The sequence below is a fragment of the Penicillium hordei genome (genome assembly GCF_028827395.1).
Source record: "Penicillium hordei strain IBT 12815 chromosome Unknown utg000005l_segment0_segment0, whole genome shotgun sequence".
Lineage (NCBI taxonomy): Eukaryota > Fungi > Ascomycota > Eurotiomycetes > Eurotiales > Aspergillaceae > Penicillium > Penicillium hordei.
The window spans coordinates 1,589,624-1,605,507 of record NW_026623146.1 but is presented as its reverse complement, the minus strand read 5'-3'; the positions used below and the strand labels follow the sequence as shown (position 1 = coordinate 1,605,507).

General features: G+C 45.5%; 5 protein-coding genes across 5 annotated transcripts; 2 read left to right on the top strand and 3 right to left on the bottom strand.

Annotated features, from left to right (window-relative positions):
- Positions 1-3,507: 3,507 nt before the first annotated feature.
- On the bottom strand, positions 3,508-4,767 carry N7537_009552 (uncharacterized protein; the record flags this gene model as incomplete). The annotated part of the gene is made up of 1 exon (XM_056900606.1): positions 3,508-4,767. The coding sequence occupies one exon, from the start codon at positions 4,765-4,767 to the stop codon at positions 3,508-3,510; it is 1,260 nt and encodes a 419-aa protein (XP_056749274.1).
- Positions 4,768-5,191: 424 nt separating this feature from the next.
- N7537_009551 (uncharacterized protein) lies at positions 5,192-6,851 on the bottom strand (the record flags this gene model as incomplete). Its single annotated transcript, XM_056900605.1, has 3 exons — positions 5,192-5,858; positions 5,909-6,277; positions 6,334-6,851. 3 exons carry the CDS (start codon positions 6,849-6,851, stop codon positions 5,192-5,194), a joined length of 1,554 nt encoding a protein of 517 aa, XP_056749273.1.
- Positions 6,852-7,199: 348 nt separating this feature from the next.
- N7537_009550 (uncharacterized protein) lies at positions 7,200-8,884 on the top strand (the record flags this gene model as incomplete). Its single annotated transcript, XM_056900604.1, has 5 exons — positions 7,200-7,616; positions 7,670-8,262; positions 8,314-8,425; positions 8,476-8,635; positions 8,691-8,884. 5 exons carry the CDS (start codon positions 7,200-7,202, stop codon positions 8,882-8,884), a joined length of 1,476 nt encoding a protein of 491 aa, XP_056749272.1.
- A 1,665-nt stretch (positions 8,885-10,549) lies between these two features.
- On the top strand, positions 10,550-11,673 carry N7537_009549 (major facilitator superfamily domain-containing protein; the record flags this gene model as incomplete). The annotated part of the gene is made up of 3 exons (XM_056900603.1): positions 10,550-10,608; positions 10,667-11,388; positions 11,429-11,673. The coding sequence occupies 3 exons, from the start codon at positions 10,550-10,552 to the stop codon at positions 11,671-11,673; spliced, it is 1,026 nt and encodes a 341-aa protein (XP_056749271.1).
- Positions 11,674-13,333: 1,660 nt separating this feature from the next.
- On the bottom strand, positions 13,334-14,006 carry N7537_009548 (uncharacterized protein; the record flags this gene model as incomplete). Its single annotated transcript, XM_056900602.1, has 4 exons — positions 13,334-13,508; positions 13,546-13,644; positions 13,673-13,800; positions 13,848-14,006. 4 exons carry the CDS (start codon positions 14,004-14,006, stop codon positions 13,334-13,336), a joined length of 561 nt encoding a protein of 186 aa, XP_056749270.1.
- Positions 14,007-15,884: the final 1,878 nt, after the last annotated feature.

The window sequence follows — 15,884 nt, the reverse complement described above, 5'->3', positions numbered from 1 at the left end:
GGGGTTGGATTAAGGGGAATAGAATAGTGGCGTAATACGTAGATTATATATTCCCAGTTTGTATAGAATTTGACTTTTGTATATAGCTCCGACATGGATGCAGACAACAGAACGAGATATAAAGACTTCGGGGTTGAAAAAAAGGAAAGGATGAAAAGCCCAAATGGGTAAACTATCGATTTTCTATCTATTGATTCAGAGATACAATCTAATGACTGTTCCGAAATGTCTATAGACCAATTCGTTTGGGGAGATGACTGTACCAAAGCCACCCACCAACTCACTCAGCATAACCCAGAAGATTTTCACTGGCTACATCTGTTATATTCCCCTCGTTAGTATCCGCCCTATCTTGCAAGGTTGACCCACCAGACGTGCAGTTTCGTACATTCGAACGGATGGACCTTCTCGAAAGGTCACAGGCCACCTAGGCAGACTTTTGAAGGTCTCGAGATAGATATAATCATAGAGTCGTATAGCTTTCTGCGTTAGGTCAAGGGTTGAGCCTAGCAAAATGATGAAACCACGGACCAATCAATGACTTAACTCGTGTAGCTTTTCGGTTACCCTTGAGAGTTTCTTGATAGGTGTGGTAATAGAGTTGTATCGTTTTTTGTTACGAACGAGACTGACCTCGTAATTCGGCTATACAATCCGACCGAAGAAAGCGCTCTATATAATGTTAGAAGGCTGGTTAAGTGGTAGTTACGCAACTGATCCTAAAGTATAGGTAGAGTATGATAGTACTTAATTAGATATACCCCTAAATTTTCGAACTCGGATAATGCTAGTATTCCAGCAGATATAGCTTAAAGAGACTATCGCGCGAAGATCTGAGAAAGAAGGTCTATTGGGAAAAGAAGACTGATGAGATCAACTAGGACTAAAGAAAATTGGAAGGCGCGACTAAGGTAGGTTTTGGGTCCGTCGTGCTACTAAATTTAGATACATTTTACTCACAGCTTGGCCTGGGTCTTGCTTTGAAATGTAATGGAGAAATGATACAGATGGAGATCAATAGAGAAAACACTGTACGTATTGACTGTCTCGCACCAGGAGAGGAGGAAGAGAAGGAAAGGAAAGAGCTATCAAACATTTAGGTTCTCTCACATTGTGATGCCTCAGCCATCCAACAACATGTCTGTGCTGTAATGACTCTGCCAGATTAAATCTTTAAATTCTGTCTTGAGTTCCCTCAGATACCTATATATAGATGAGAAGGAAATGCATTCTACATTGGTTGGCAAGATTTCAGTAGGCTGGACCTACGCATGATACTGCAAGCAATCAGCACTAGTTCAATAGATATACTAAGTCTTTGTACACGTTCATATCCTAGCCACTATGCTTAAAAGTATCTGGTATTGATTGAAACACTTTTCATCATTATTTTTTATGTCTCCGCCCCCGTAAGAGGGGCACTCAATATACAGCTATCCCATCAGCTGGCTGAAGCTTACATCGCTGAAATTAATATCCCAATAATGCCATCATTAGCCAAGAAAGCTAACATTTAGGGTTAGGTGACCGGCTGTACCAAATAAGAGCCACACTGTGTCACGTAAGCTTGGTAGTGAACTCTCTGAGTTTGTAGCTTCTCTAGGATTACCATTCCCCGCCAATATCAATCCACCCATTGCGTCGTTTGATACAGTCCTATCCTTATACCGAGCATACGTTGGCTGATTGCGAGATAATTGAATGTAAACTGATTTGGGGCCTAACATATCATACTCTGCCGTTTCCTCGAAAGAATTACAAGACTAATGCGACACCAGCGAGAGCAAGACCTTTCTCTCAAGAGCATGCAAGGACTCTCCTATCCTATCTAGCCTTGTATAGCCTATGGACCCCCTACTAAACCTCATGGCTGTGTAGCAGTTTAGGGATGGAAGGATGCAGAGATGAGAAGTCAGGAGCGAGATAGGGAAGATGGAGGGTGCACTACATGGAAATTGTTATATATTTTCTCATGTGGAAACAAATTTCACAGAAATTTGTATTGTGAGAGGATGGTAAACAGTTAAAGTTGTTTAAAACAAATATGCTGCGCGATGCGCCGGATAATATCCTCTTGAGAATCACGGCAAATTAAGCGTATCTGAAGAAATACCTCGGACGGACCTTTGTCGATATCGATTGAGTCTGGGAACCTCCCCTCCACGGTGGCAGCTTGGTCTTAGTGGAATCTTGGTTGGCTAAATCTTCGTTCATGTGTAAATATGCATTTCTGCTTGGCCTGGGTGGCATCGCGATTGTCCACATCTTGGTGTATATGTGCATTTGGCTTTAGCCGTGGCTGGCATCGCGGCTGGCTGTGCTTTGGTGTATATGTGCATTTCTTCGTGACCGTGAGTGGCATGTTGGTGTGTGGGGTGTGGGTTGGGTTTGGCCGATTGAAGCCTTGGACCGGGTATTGTCTAAAATATCTGAACTTCATCACATCTGTCCATCTATCCATGAACGGATGGGAGATCCGTTGGAGATCATGTCATGATCATCGAGTTATCAGGGCTCAAAACGGAGCCGCTAGGTATACAAAGTGGAGCTATGTACTTTATTTCAAGCTTTAGTAAACTCTTGTAATATTCTCCTTGTGCTCGTCCACCATTCATCTACAGCATCTAGAGCATTGCCATAAAGAGAAATATCCTTATAGTCGCTGTTGGCCTTGCCTGATTGTCACGCAACGTACGATATATAGCCTTGAAAGAGATTGAAATAGCATATGGGACGGCAGAAGTGGAGGGAAGGTGTGGTTCTTTCCACGGTTAAATCGACTATACGATCGGTAGATGTGAGGCGATGGAATGCTACTCTGTGGGCTATATCAATACGGTGGCAACTATACGGAAACGCCACGATTGTAAACCCGCAAAACTGATGATATTATATAACTGGCACACGTAGTCTGAATACAGTGCTAACAAGGAATTCATTTAGAGGGCTTGAGGCTACCGTGTCAACAGGGGTTACCTATGTATATAAATTATGGTGGTGTTTTTCTTTATCGCCACTCCGATTTAGGGCTCGCTGTAGTTGTTTCTATCCATGAATACATCTAAACCCAGATCCAAAATATTAGCCCCAACAGCTCAGCGGTTTAGGGTTGCACCGGTAATTCAGTGGTAGAATGCCTGATTGCAAATCAGGTTGTCGTGTGTTCAATCCACACTCGGTGCTCATTTTTTGCAGTTCATTTCCCTGGTCCCTTTGGAAGGGAGACTCCATTGGCGAGACATTCCGTTAATCTGGGGCACCAGATAACGTCCTAGCAATAACGAGGAGGTGCCGGTAGACATCCATAGAACATAACCACCAGTGTGTGTCTATAACTGGTTAACTAGATAGAGGGTATTATTAACGGCATCCTCCCCAGGATCCTCAGATCCCCTTTCTCAAAAACCGCTCAGATAAGGAGAAAGACAACCTGAAGGGGGCTGCGCCAAAAAAAAAAAAAAAAAAAAAAAGAAAAAGAAAATAGGAGACATTCAGAGAACCCCATAATTACCCGAACTCCACAAAATCACCCTCCGTGTCCTTTGCGAGTTCTGTAGCTCTCCTCTTCCATGCTTTCAAAAATAGCGCCGGGTATTCAATCGCTTGCGTTGAAAACCCCTTCTGTGTAAGCAGAATATTAGACGCAGCAAGAAGATAGGCGCGCTCAAATGTATCCCATAACTTGTGTTCGAGAGTTCCCATGGCTGCTGGGTTAGGGAAATAGGGGTCGTTCGCTGTCACAGCAGTGACCATCTTCCCGCAGCGAGACTTCCAGCTTTCCTTTAAGTTAAGCTGATCAGCCTTATCGAAATCAAGCATCCAAAGATGCACCTGTCGTTTTTGAAAATCTCCAGCAGAAATATCAAATGGATTGACCGTCTTGAAGTTCTCAACCACGGTCGGAAGTTCTCCATTTGTTGTCGCGCTACCAAGTACGAATTCCATGTCCATGCCGTCCAAGTGAGCCTTCCAGTGGATGATGGCCAGTCCAATAGCCATTTCTTCGGAGAATTGGACAGCTTCTAACTGGAGTTCCTCCATCTGATCGAGATAAAGAGAAAAGTTCTGAAGGCTTAGTGCTGGACGAGAAAATTCCCACTCTCCTCTCCGCTGTCCAAGGTATGGTCGTACAAGACATGCCTTATTACCCGGGTCTTCGTATGCAGAATGGTGCATTTTCTTCGGAAAATAGAGGTGAATGAGAGCTTCACGGGAGGGCTTAGGGAGTGGCAAGATCCGCTGGACTTGAAAAAGATATCCAACTTCAGTATCATCGGGGAATCTTGTCAAATTCTCTCGCCACCAGTTCGGTAAGTCATTCTCGCTGATCCATCCAGTAACTATAGGCACACGAGGGATGGAAATATTTGGAAATATTTCCTGAAGACAAGTTTGGGTCTCTGTCACTGCGCGGCAGGCAGTGTTGGTCAGATTTACATCGTTCCACAGCGAGTCCTTATCACGGCCTTTTTTGTACGCAGACTCTGTGCCAGGAATCTCAAAGACCGTGCCGCATGTTCCTCGGCCGATCACAACCAGTGTAGGACCCTTAAAGAATTTTGCTCGCTGCATACGCTCTGCGAAGCTAGAGGTTGATACGATGGAATGCACGCTTAGAGTCCGTCGTAGTATGTCTTCATCTTTTGTTAGGGCCTCCGTAACTGCCAGTATCTCTCCAGTGGCTTTGGTCAAACGAGAATCGGGGGCCAATTCTGTGTCATGGGAAGCCACAGAATCTTCAGAAATTTCGTACAGATGAGAAGACATTATTATGAAACAAGTTGTGGACGATGGATTGAGAGCAATTGGCTATGATGTATGGTTCTATAGAAGTTTTCGATCCGCAACCCACGACGGCTCCGGGGGAGGACCGAAAACCCTTGCGGAATGAAGCGCTAAACTATATCGGGTAATTTCAGTCTGCCTATGTAAATATATCTAAATATCTATCTATGAATGTAATACTACGCCGCTACATATGTATGTAAACAGGTACTTGCACTATACGGAAAGTTTACGTATGACGGAACATTTGAAAATCCAAGATAAATAAGACATGAGCATGAGGGTTAACTAGACTAGAAATATACGATCGACTTTGAAGAAAATGAACGCAACCAGTGTTCGCGAGCACTTGTTCTATACCCCTTAGCTTTCCAAGCTTGCATCAGTCATCGTACCAATTAAGGATCTAGTCAGCCAATTTCTGGTCAGGTATAGCTGTTTGCTCTTCAGCACCCCATTCAATGTTTGTATAACCGTGAGCGACCAGATGGTCCTTCCATTCCTGGTCACCGTGATCGAGGATTTTGTTGCTGTCCTGGAGCACAAACCAGGCTAGGCAAGCGCCGAGAACAGCAAACCCTGAGCCGATGAGAAAGACGGCTTGAGTTCCATGAAGGTCATCATCGCCCCAGTTAGCCATGATCGGCTTGAAGACTTGAGTTCCAATTGCCGCTCCGGCTTTACTCCAAGCAGCAGCGAATCCGACTGCATGGCCGCGAACCGACGTAGGAAAGCTTTCACTGGCAGTGAGAACAATTGTAGAACCTGGGCCGACCTCTCCGAGGGTAAGAAATATGCCGTAGAGCACGATAAACAGCGGTAGATTTGTCTGGATCGGGCCTAATGCTCCTCCTAAGATGAAACCAAGAACGGCCTGGAGGAAGAACCCAAGTGCCATGGTGCGGCGGCGGCCAATACGGTCCGAGAGGAAACCACCGATGAATGCACCAGGAATATAGAAACAATTTATCAATGTTCCCCAGGCCATTGTGAGGGCCAAGGAAGAGGATGGATTTACCCGACCGACGATGGTGGACGAAAAAAGGCCGAAAGGATAGGAGATGTAGTTGTAACTGATGTGATTAGCCACAGCGATAAAATCAGAAGGGGTTGAGGTGCTCACATGAACCATGAACCACAAACGCCCACCAACGGCCGCCAATACTTCCTGATCGCTAGCCAATAGGGTAGTCTCTGCTTTTTCATAGAGCTCTTACGATATGCAGAACTGACAACCATCTGATAGCGGAACCAGAAAATTGAAAGAGGAGCGATGGCTCCCATGGCTAAGGAGACTCGCCACACAGCTTCATAATGTTGCACTTCTTGATGGAAACACAAAAGTAACAGGAGTGGCACCAGAGCACCGAAGGCAAAGCCAAGAGATGCCGACAGATCGGCAATCATTGCGAAAATAAAGCCTCTTCGTTTACGAATTCCCGGAGCCTCGTCTGTGGCTTCAGCAGCACCTGCTCCTGCAACGGGGTACTCTCTATCCGCATCGGATTAGCGGGCTGTTGCACAAATCGGACAGAAAGGATCACTCACCCGCCCGCCCCAACACCTGCGATTCCTCGGGCTACGATTAGCATCCAAAACATGCCATCCTCGGTCAACCCACTAGCACCGGCACCCAGCGCAATCCCCAGAACCAAAATTGTGGTCGTTAGAACAGCACCACTTTTGCGGCCTAGTTTATCGGCGATGTAACCAAATGAGAGCATGCCAATAATCATGCCGACTATGAATGCGTTGGATAGCCGAGCGGCTACAGCCGTGGTCAGCGACTCCGGATAAATGACTGCCATTATCAATTCAAGGTTTCCAATGATCGAAGCGTTGAAGCCGTCCGAGCCAATCGCGAGGCCACTGAAGACCACCATCATGACCATGGAGAGGCGTGAGTAGCCTCGACCGTTTTGGGGATTATCTGTCGCATGTTGTCTATGTTGTCTAGTTGCATCTGGGGAAGGTGAAAGTGAGGTCCCCGTTTGAACGTCCGCTTCTTTCGATATTGCACTATTTTCGCACGTTCCATGTGCCTCGAATACCGTAGGCTCGCTCATGATGAAGGTGGGAATGTACCCTGCAGAATGTAGCTAGCAGGTTCGAATCGGATATGGCTCGCATTTTATAACACATCCCCGCAACGGTAAAGGCCTCATTTGTCCGAGATAGTTGCAGCCAACTACACCAATTAATGGGAGACCAAAGTAACTGCCGACGTCGAGACTAACGCAACGGAGCCTGGCCTTTGGCGCTAACGAGAGGCGGGGAAGTAAATGCGAAAGTAGGCAGGTCAAGACGAGATAAGAACCCCCCACTCTCGAGCTAGAGGGCTAAGCTCACAAAGGCGTTTTATTTCCCAACCTGGGGATTCTTAAATTCCTTCTTTGATCCAACTTTTTCGAATCATGTCGAAACAGCTGCCCTTCAGCGCCGAGGTCAAGCCCCGTAATCGCTTCTCGGCTCGCAGTCTGGCATTAATTATAGCCAGTGCTGGCCTGTTAGCCACGAGTTACAATTTTTCTCGTCATTCATGGTCGCTCGGGGACCAAAAGCACTTCGCGGCGGATCAAAGTGTATGGAATGACGCGGACAACCCCGCCCGCGTGAAAACCTTCCAACAATGTGCAATCAACAATCTTCTCGAGACGGGGCTTCCATTCATGGAAAGTGTCGCGCCCATCGCAGTTGCGGACTTTGAAGAGCGACGGGATCGATTGGCGCAAGCGCTGGTCGCCGAGGGAGCTGATGCATTTGTGGTGGAACCAGGATATACGTTCAAGTACTATGGCAACGTGAGCCAGCCCGAGTGGGAAGTGTGGGAGGTAAGACAAAGACACCCACTATGGTTTTTGGCGAGTTAAACTCACCAACGTAGCCGGAAGAGCGTCCTTTCTTGATGGTAATACACCCATTTCACGATCAAGCCACAGGCAATGTCAAGGCCAACACCACTTTTCTCTGTCCATCGTTCGAGGCTGAACGCGCCCGTCTACTTGGGATGCCCTTTTCCAAGGAAATCTCAATCGTTCCGTGGGAGGAGCATTGGAATCCGTACACTACTCTCTGGCAATCGGACGTGTTCATGGGTCTCCGTCAACCCGCACGTCTGATGGTGGACGAAGAAATGCGGGACTTCATCCAACGCGGACTTGGATCTGCAGGATTCGAGGTAGTCGGTCTACAGGGTCAGGTTGAGGAAGTTCGACAGATCAAAACTGCTAGGGAGGTTGACATTTTGCGCGCGGTCAATACCGGAACTGTTGAGGCGGTGCGACAGATGAGAAAATGCCTCTACCCAGGATTGACCGAGAATGAAATAGCTGCTGCCCTCGATGACGCCCTTCGAGCTGCTGGGTTGGATCCCTTCTTTGACATCGTGCTTTTTGATGAGAATGCATCCAACCCGCATGGTGGAACTAATGGGTCTAAGGTTTTGGAAGCCGAGACCTTCGTGTTGATCGATGTTGGGTGCGTATTCCTGGAAACCGTCGTAAAACTTGCCATCTAACGCTGAGATAGTGCACATCTCTATGGATACTCGTCGGATATTTGTCGCACTTTCTTCCCGCCGTTCTTGCAGAAGCCTTCCAAAGACGATGTGCTTTTACCGCGCATGAGTGAGAAGCTGAAGGTAAGTCATTTTGTTTCCTCTTTTCACCCAACTCACTGACTTCGGTAAAGGTTTGGGACATCGTTTTCGAGGCGCAAACTCGCTCAATTGATCAAATGCGTGAGAACATGACCGCAGCCAGTGTAGATATTGCTGCCCGCGACGTGATCAGTCATGCTGGGTATGCAGAAGCCTTTACGCATCGCGTGGGGCATGGTATTGGGATCAAAGGTCCCGTTTTAGCCATCCCTGTTATTCAAGTTTACTAGACTGACAATTTAGGCAGCCCACGAAAGCCCATATATGAACCAGGGAAATACAGCGAGCTTATTAAAAACCGGCATGACTTTCACTTCGGAGCCCGGAATCTATCTAGTGGATGAATTCGGGGTGAGACATGAAGATGTGCTTCTCGTTCAAGGAGACGGAAAGCCCCAGCTTTTGACAGGAAGCCGAGCCCAAGGCCCTTGGGAGCCTTGAACTACTGCAGTGCTGACTGCGGACGCAAATTGGAGACTAGTTCGAAAACGGAGATATAAGGAACTATTTACAAGCCTCGAATTCACGCGATGCTATGGCAACCATCAAGTCTCTCACTCCAATTTCAACCACAGTGCATCGTATTGGAAGTAGATTTTTGATAGATACCCCGGGTTATAACAAACGTGCTGGCGGCACGAGGACGGGCTAGTCTCTCCATAGAGTCGCGCCTATCTAGGTTCCGTCCGCGGTACTACTCTCCTCGCGTATTACTAGGATAGCATTTTGATGTTGCGAGTTTTCTAAGAGAATAAACTGATGCTAGCATATTCCAAGATTGTATTGAACAGCTTTTTTAATATTGTCATAAATAGCGGGAGCCAAATTTTTGCCGTATTATGGACGATGCGTCTTTTCACTATATTGATGGAATAAGAGAGCTATGCTCAAATTCCGGCATTAATTTGGTGTACCTATCATCGTATTCCCCCGGCCTTTTAACATCTTCGGTATTATGCTTCATAAAGATGACAGTGCCTAGAATCGAAAGCCAAAACATCTCTGAATAAAGAAAGCCTAAATTATTCTAACGCTGGTTTGCGAGCGCATGTACAATCCGTGTCACGAGAAGAAAATGATGGTCAAGGGCCATGAACTACTACTGGAGGAGTAATTACTGTCTACAAGATAACATTGATGCGCAACGTAATGTTTCACTGCTCCTCATCCGTCACAAACCTCTTTTATGCCAAAAGCCTAATTTTTAGACACACACTACAAAGGTGTATAGCAGCCTACTCCGGTGTATCAAAGTCCTGATAAATTCATCTTCAACTTCCTAATTGGGACAATAGGCGGGCATCGGTGGGCATCGGTGGGCACCTACCACCATATTCTACCACTAATACTACAGAATATTGGACCATACCGCCGCTCATCTAGCCCGAGTGGTGCACTATGCTCCTTTAATTACTAGTATATTAGATCTTCAGGTTCGCGATGAGACGGTGCGAACAATTTTATTGCCACGTCCCAGTCGAGATCCTAACGAATTATTGGTGCGTTACCTGGCAAATGTGAGGTGTTTCTCCTAACAAAAGAAGAATTGGGCTCCTTGGCGTAAATATCTCAACTTCGGTCTTGTTTGTTATTACACCCTTTCGGTATTTTCGTTGTAGGTTAAACCCGTCTCCTTTTGCACTGGCTACACCGAACCGTAATGGACCCACCAGCATTACTGTCGCTATAATCACTTGGGGACCGATGAATGACGAACTAGGCTTTACTTATCAGGAGCTCAACATTAGCTACGCTCTCGGCTGTGGGGGTGTGGCTATCGTTGCTGTTTTACTGACCGCATTTGCCCTCAAATTTGGCAGACGCCAGATATACATCACCAGTTTACTCCTTCAGGTCGGAATCTGTATCTGGGAAGCTAAACTTCAGACAGTGCCGGAATTATACCTTGTCACCTTTCTCAGTTGCTTCCTAGGAAGCCTTGCAGAGATCATGATTCAAATGACTGTTGCCGATGTCTTTTTCATCCACCAACGAGGGGCCATGAACAGTATCTTTATCTTTTGTCAGCACATTGGTACCGCAGTAGCCCCTGTTGTTGCTAGCTATATCACCACTTAGCTTGGTTGGCGAGCAGTATGGTGGGCTATGACCATTTCCTTGGCAACTGGTCTTCTTGCCTTTGTATTCCTATACGAAGAATCCAAGTATGCCTTGACTCTTCTAATGATTGTTATATATTCCAACAAATAATTCACCGTTTAGATGCTTCAGCGCTCCGACCGAGGGAGTTGAGTTAGAGACAAACAAGGAAACTAGGACAACGGAGTGTTCTCAGAAAAGCCACGATACTAAAAAGAACCCGGAGATCGAAAGCCACAAGCAACCTGCAGAAATGACAACCCTCGATAAGCTGCCGCCTTTATACGACGTTGATATTGATGAATCAATCCCATCCACGTCCTACAAACAGCGTCTATTGCAATTTACAGTTAGTCGCGGATCGATCTCACAACTCCTCCTACATACCTCCCAACCTTTCCATGTCATGCTTTGTATTCCAGGCATATTATACATGGCGATCATCTATGGTATGTCATGGGCCGTCATGACAATCATTGGGACAAATATGGCCACTTTCATGCCAGCCCCACCATATAATTTCAGTGCATCCGGCGTCGGCCTTATGACGTTGCCTGTCTTCGTTGGAACAGGGATTGGAGTGGAAATTGTCGGACCTACTTCTGATAGGCTGATTCTCTATCTTGCAAAGCGGAAGAATGGAATATACGAACCTGAAATGCGCCTCTGGTTATTAGTTGCTTTCATTCCGTTAGTTCCTACCGGTCTCATGGTGGCAGGCTGTGGCTTTCAATATAGTCTTCCATGGCCTATCGTAGCTGTGGGGTTCGGTGCCGCTTCTTTGGGGATCACACCAGCAATTAGTGTATCACTGACCTACGTTATCGATGCTTATACCGAGGCAAGTGGGTTCAAACTTCTTTGAGTTTAGCTGACTTTAGACAGATCCTGGGAGATGCTATGATGGGCATTACATTCGTTCGCAATATTCCCTCAATGGTGATACCTTCTTCCTGCTGCCGTGGATAAACCGCATGGGGCTTTTGAATGTTCATATCGTGGTATCCGTCATTTCGACCGTGATATTCATGATTACATTTACATTTATCTACTACGGAAAAAGGATCCGTACGGCCACTGCTACTCGGTATCGGTGGTTTTCCTCTCGTCAGTTCAGCGACCGGATTTAATATTACAGCTGTGGGAGAGTGAGATTTGTTGTTTATAATGAATGATTGGACTCAACTGGCCCTTATAGATGTGGGTCCGCCATCCATTCAGTTAGGTCAGCCAAATGATCACATTCTTAGGTTTTCTAACCAACTTCAACTTTAACCTCGATTCTAAACCCAAATATCTGGACAATCTATATATATTCTATATAACAAATCAGTGTGTTCAGTACTGAATTACATGAAGAGCAACAACTTATTTCACAGCCGAGTGAGAGCGTTACCCCAACAAAAACCCGCCAATTAACTTAAACTCTTCTTTAACCATCTACTATGCCACCAATTCGCTCTTAAATGACGAATACTCTCGATGAAGGAAGAAGAGAGAAGAGAGAGAAAGGAAGAGAGCAGAACTAGGTATCCGCCCCAACGTTTCCTCGGCATCTAAAGTCAATGCGCTTACAAAGCTCCAATATGGAAGAAAAATGATATACTGAGTTAATTTAATCGCTTACAGAACTGTAGATTTATTATCAAGTTAGTCATTAGGGCACAATAGTATATTCAACTTTAAGGGGAATTTTACGATACAGAAATCGAGATTGCCTCGCTTCAAGTCCTGTTGATCGTTTTAGTTTTTGCGCTTGCATTATCAAAGTACTTGGAAGTGACCATTATCAACCATTTCGGATGCCTTGGGATATCGGACTCAACATTCTCGCAGCTATGGATATCGCTTAAATAAAGTATCTGCCACTCCGTACAATATTGCTCCGGCGGCAAAAGTACCAGCGAAGACAGAAAATGCAACAACATATTGAGGTCCATCTTTAGCTGGAAATAAGGCACTACCGTACAGTTGAGCAAGTGCTCCAACTCCATTCATAGTGGCTAACATTATTGCTCTCACGTCTTGGTTGACTGACGCCAGTCCAGTAGTTGCAAAGGACAGTGCGAGAGCATTTCCAGTCCATACCGTAGTATTTGTGACACAAAGAAAGACATACCTTGCTGTGTAGTGTTGAATAGCTGCTGTCAATGCAAAAAATACCATGCCCACTCTCAGATTCACCACCAGAATGGTACCTCTCAAATGAGGCTTGCGATCGGCGATATAGCAGACCGGTAATGCGACAACAGGTGAAGCAAGATAAAGCGGAGCCGTCATGTATTGGGCTTTTGTTGAAGAATACCCCATACCTTCAACCAATGTCGGATAAAAATATGACAAAGCTAATGCACCAAGAATAGACATATACCCAGGAACAAGAAGCCAGGTTCTCCAGTTGGACAGTGCTTTTAGCAAGCAAATGAATATAGAAGTTTTTGTGGTTGGCGTCTCGGAATTGGCATGCGTCTCTGCTGCCTCATCATGAACCATTCGTTTCTACGCAAGATCACGCTCTACCTGGTTCAGTCCTCGACTATTATACGGGTAGTCAAGTAAAGTCCAATGCGAAAGAACGCTTATTCCGACGGTGGTAACGCCTTCAAGGATGAATAGCCATCTCCATCCGTGAATCCCATGAACACCGTCCAACGACGAGGTTATAGACCCTGAAACAACGCTCCCGAAGGCGCCAGATAAAATACCGGCAGAAAGAAAAATTATAAATCGCTTCGACCTACATTTTTGGGATCAGTCTGAACAGGACTTTGAGACACGACATTTTCAGCCTTACTGCTCACACTTTCGATACCACATCGATATCAGGAATATCACTGCTGGCTTTATCATTTTCAAATCAGCAGAGGTCGCAAAATGACAGGAATGTAGGCATTTATTCCGAGTACCTACACTAAACCCGGCCTCAAAAATCCCAAGAAGAAATCGTAAAACAATCAATTGGATGCTGTTAGATACAACTCCCAGTGAGGCCGCTACCGTACCCCAGGCAAAGGTGATGATTGGGATAAAGTATGACAGCCGGGTTCAAGATAAAATCATACTGCAGATTCAAGTTTTCATTAGCGGTTAATTCATATGTCCTGATTTGCCATAAACGAAGGTTCGCACTTCGATGGAACTGCCGCGGCGGTATAGCCAATAACCCAGACAACCACAGCTATATAGTATTCGTTCGAACTCAATTCCAAGTCTTTTTCCATACCGGCGATCTTCGCAAGGCCGATATTGGAACGATCCTAAGATGTTTAGACTTATCCAGTATTGGGCGGGACTTATGACCCACCATATCTGATAGAAGATAGAGGATGAACATCGAAGGCATCAGAAATAGGTCAATTTTGCGTACCAGTCGCTTCTCTGCTTCCGTGTCGATTTCACTGAGTCCGATGTTATGTTCATGGTGAGAAGCTTCAGCTTTGCAAGAATCTGTAGGTTGAGACATTGGTTTACTGCGCCCACTCAATGTAGAATGAGGAAAATCATTAGCTTGCAAGTAGGAGTGTTGGGGAAATTTATATGCTGAGTTCCTTTTCGGACCAGCGGAGGTAGTCTTGGAATATGGTCTGTCATGCGGGAATAGATTCCAGTTATGGAGAACATCTGGGGTAAAGCAAAGGAAAGCGGACATTGCTTAAGAATCTAGTACCCCGGTGATTGAAGATCAAGTAGCCCTTACTAGGCTGTCCTAAAGAATTGCTGAAGGCGCTAGCAATAGTTTTCTTGGCATATCGATTGGCACAAAGGGGTTTGGTAATGTTAGCTTATGAATAATAAGACTACCCTCGAAAACTACTTTGAGATTCGAGGCTGACACGATAATAATGTAGGTCATCCCTAGTTGGATAAGGGAGATGAGACCTTTTACGCAGGGGACAAGTTGCAAAAAGAAATCAACCTTAGACCCCCGAGAGAGACGTCTCTCATCCCTCCGCCCGTTACCGCCTCTTTTAGAACTAGAAGGTGAGGTCCATCGTGCTTCAGCATGCAATTGTACCTGTAAGACCCTCACGACTTACCACCAAAAGTTCATTAGCAATGCAATCTGACCTTACGTCTTGCTTTTCCAAGGGAGGGAAGAAGTTGGGCACATCTCATCAGTCTCCGGTCCGGTAAAAGTCTTGGTTAGACACCGTGATTCGTAGTCGGATGTGGTTCGGGGAGGTTCCGGCACATGCACGAATCTGACCACAGAGCCTTAGAAAGCTACGCGGTAGTAAATTTCAAGAACAAATCAACATCACAAAACCAGTACCATAGCCCCGATGTCGGCTACAGAAGTATTTCGCCTTTCACCTGGACCAGTCAAACTCGGCTAGAGTCTGAATTCAGCAAGTCCGACAGAACCCTGCATGTGTTTCGCACTTGTAAAGCCTATTTATCCAAACGGCTCCCCTCTATTTGTATCATAAAGCTAAATACTGCAAAATGCTGGCCATACAGAGCAACAATAATGAAGGTTCGATGGTAAATAACCATCACCAAAGGGGATCAATGGGAAAATGCAGACATAATGACATACATATGTGGAGAACCAGCATGACAAATGTAAAAGGCGGCCAGTATGTTTATCAATTTGAGTGAAAATCTTCTTTGGAAGGAAGGGGCGCTATTTGGGCAGATGAGACAGGTACCTAGGTTTTAGTAGGTAAATCAAAAGGGACCAATTTGATTTCGTAGGTCTGGTCTTGTGGCGTCGCTTAACCCACAAAACTCCGCAATAGCACGGCTAATATTACCCGGAAACATCGCTAATCTATCATAGGTTAGTATTAATGATTACTTCCCTGACACCCAATACTATATATCACAACCAGTGCTACAGTTGCAAATTATGTGCCAGTGTGTATACATAATTTTCAGCAAAAGATTCATTGTCGCCTAATTTCATTGTGGTGAACACCGCGTAAAACCACATTACACCTGGATGTGGATTAGAGTGTTCTCGGGTACGAGCCGAGAAATAACCGTGGATCCACCCACTTTCCTCTTTGGGTGATTTCGCGAAGCATGCATCCATGGATAAGCCTGCTGAGTTTGGCTTCATTTCAATAGGTTTGATCATTGATTTGTTGGCGATGACTATCTAAGCAAAAGTCTCATCACCCTGCCGGGTTATTGGCTACGTTTTACAAGACTCTCCTTCCAAAAGAATGAGACCATACGAAATACCCATCGAAACCAAGTTGGTAATCTGAACATTTTCCGCTAAGGTTTCCAATTTGGCCGGAAACTTAAAAATCTGATTGCTACTCTCGCTACATACCGCGTAGGTTGGACCTAGTCGAAACCCCGCAAAATTACGATGGTACTATGGTCCCAT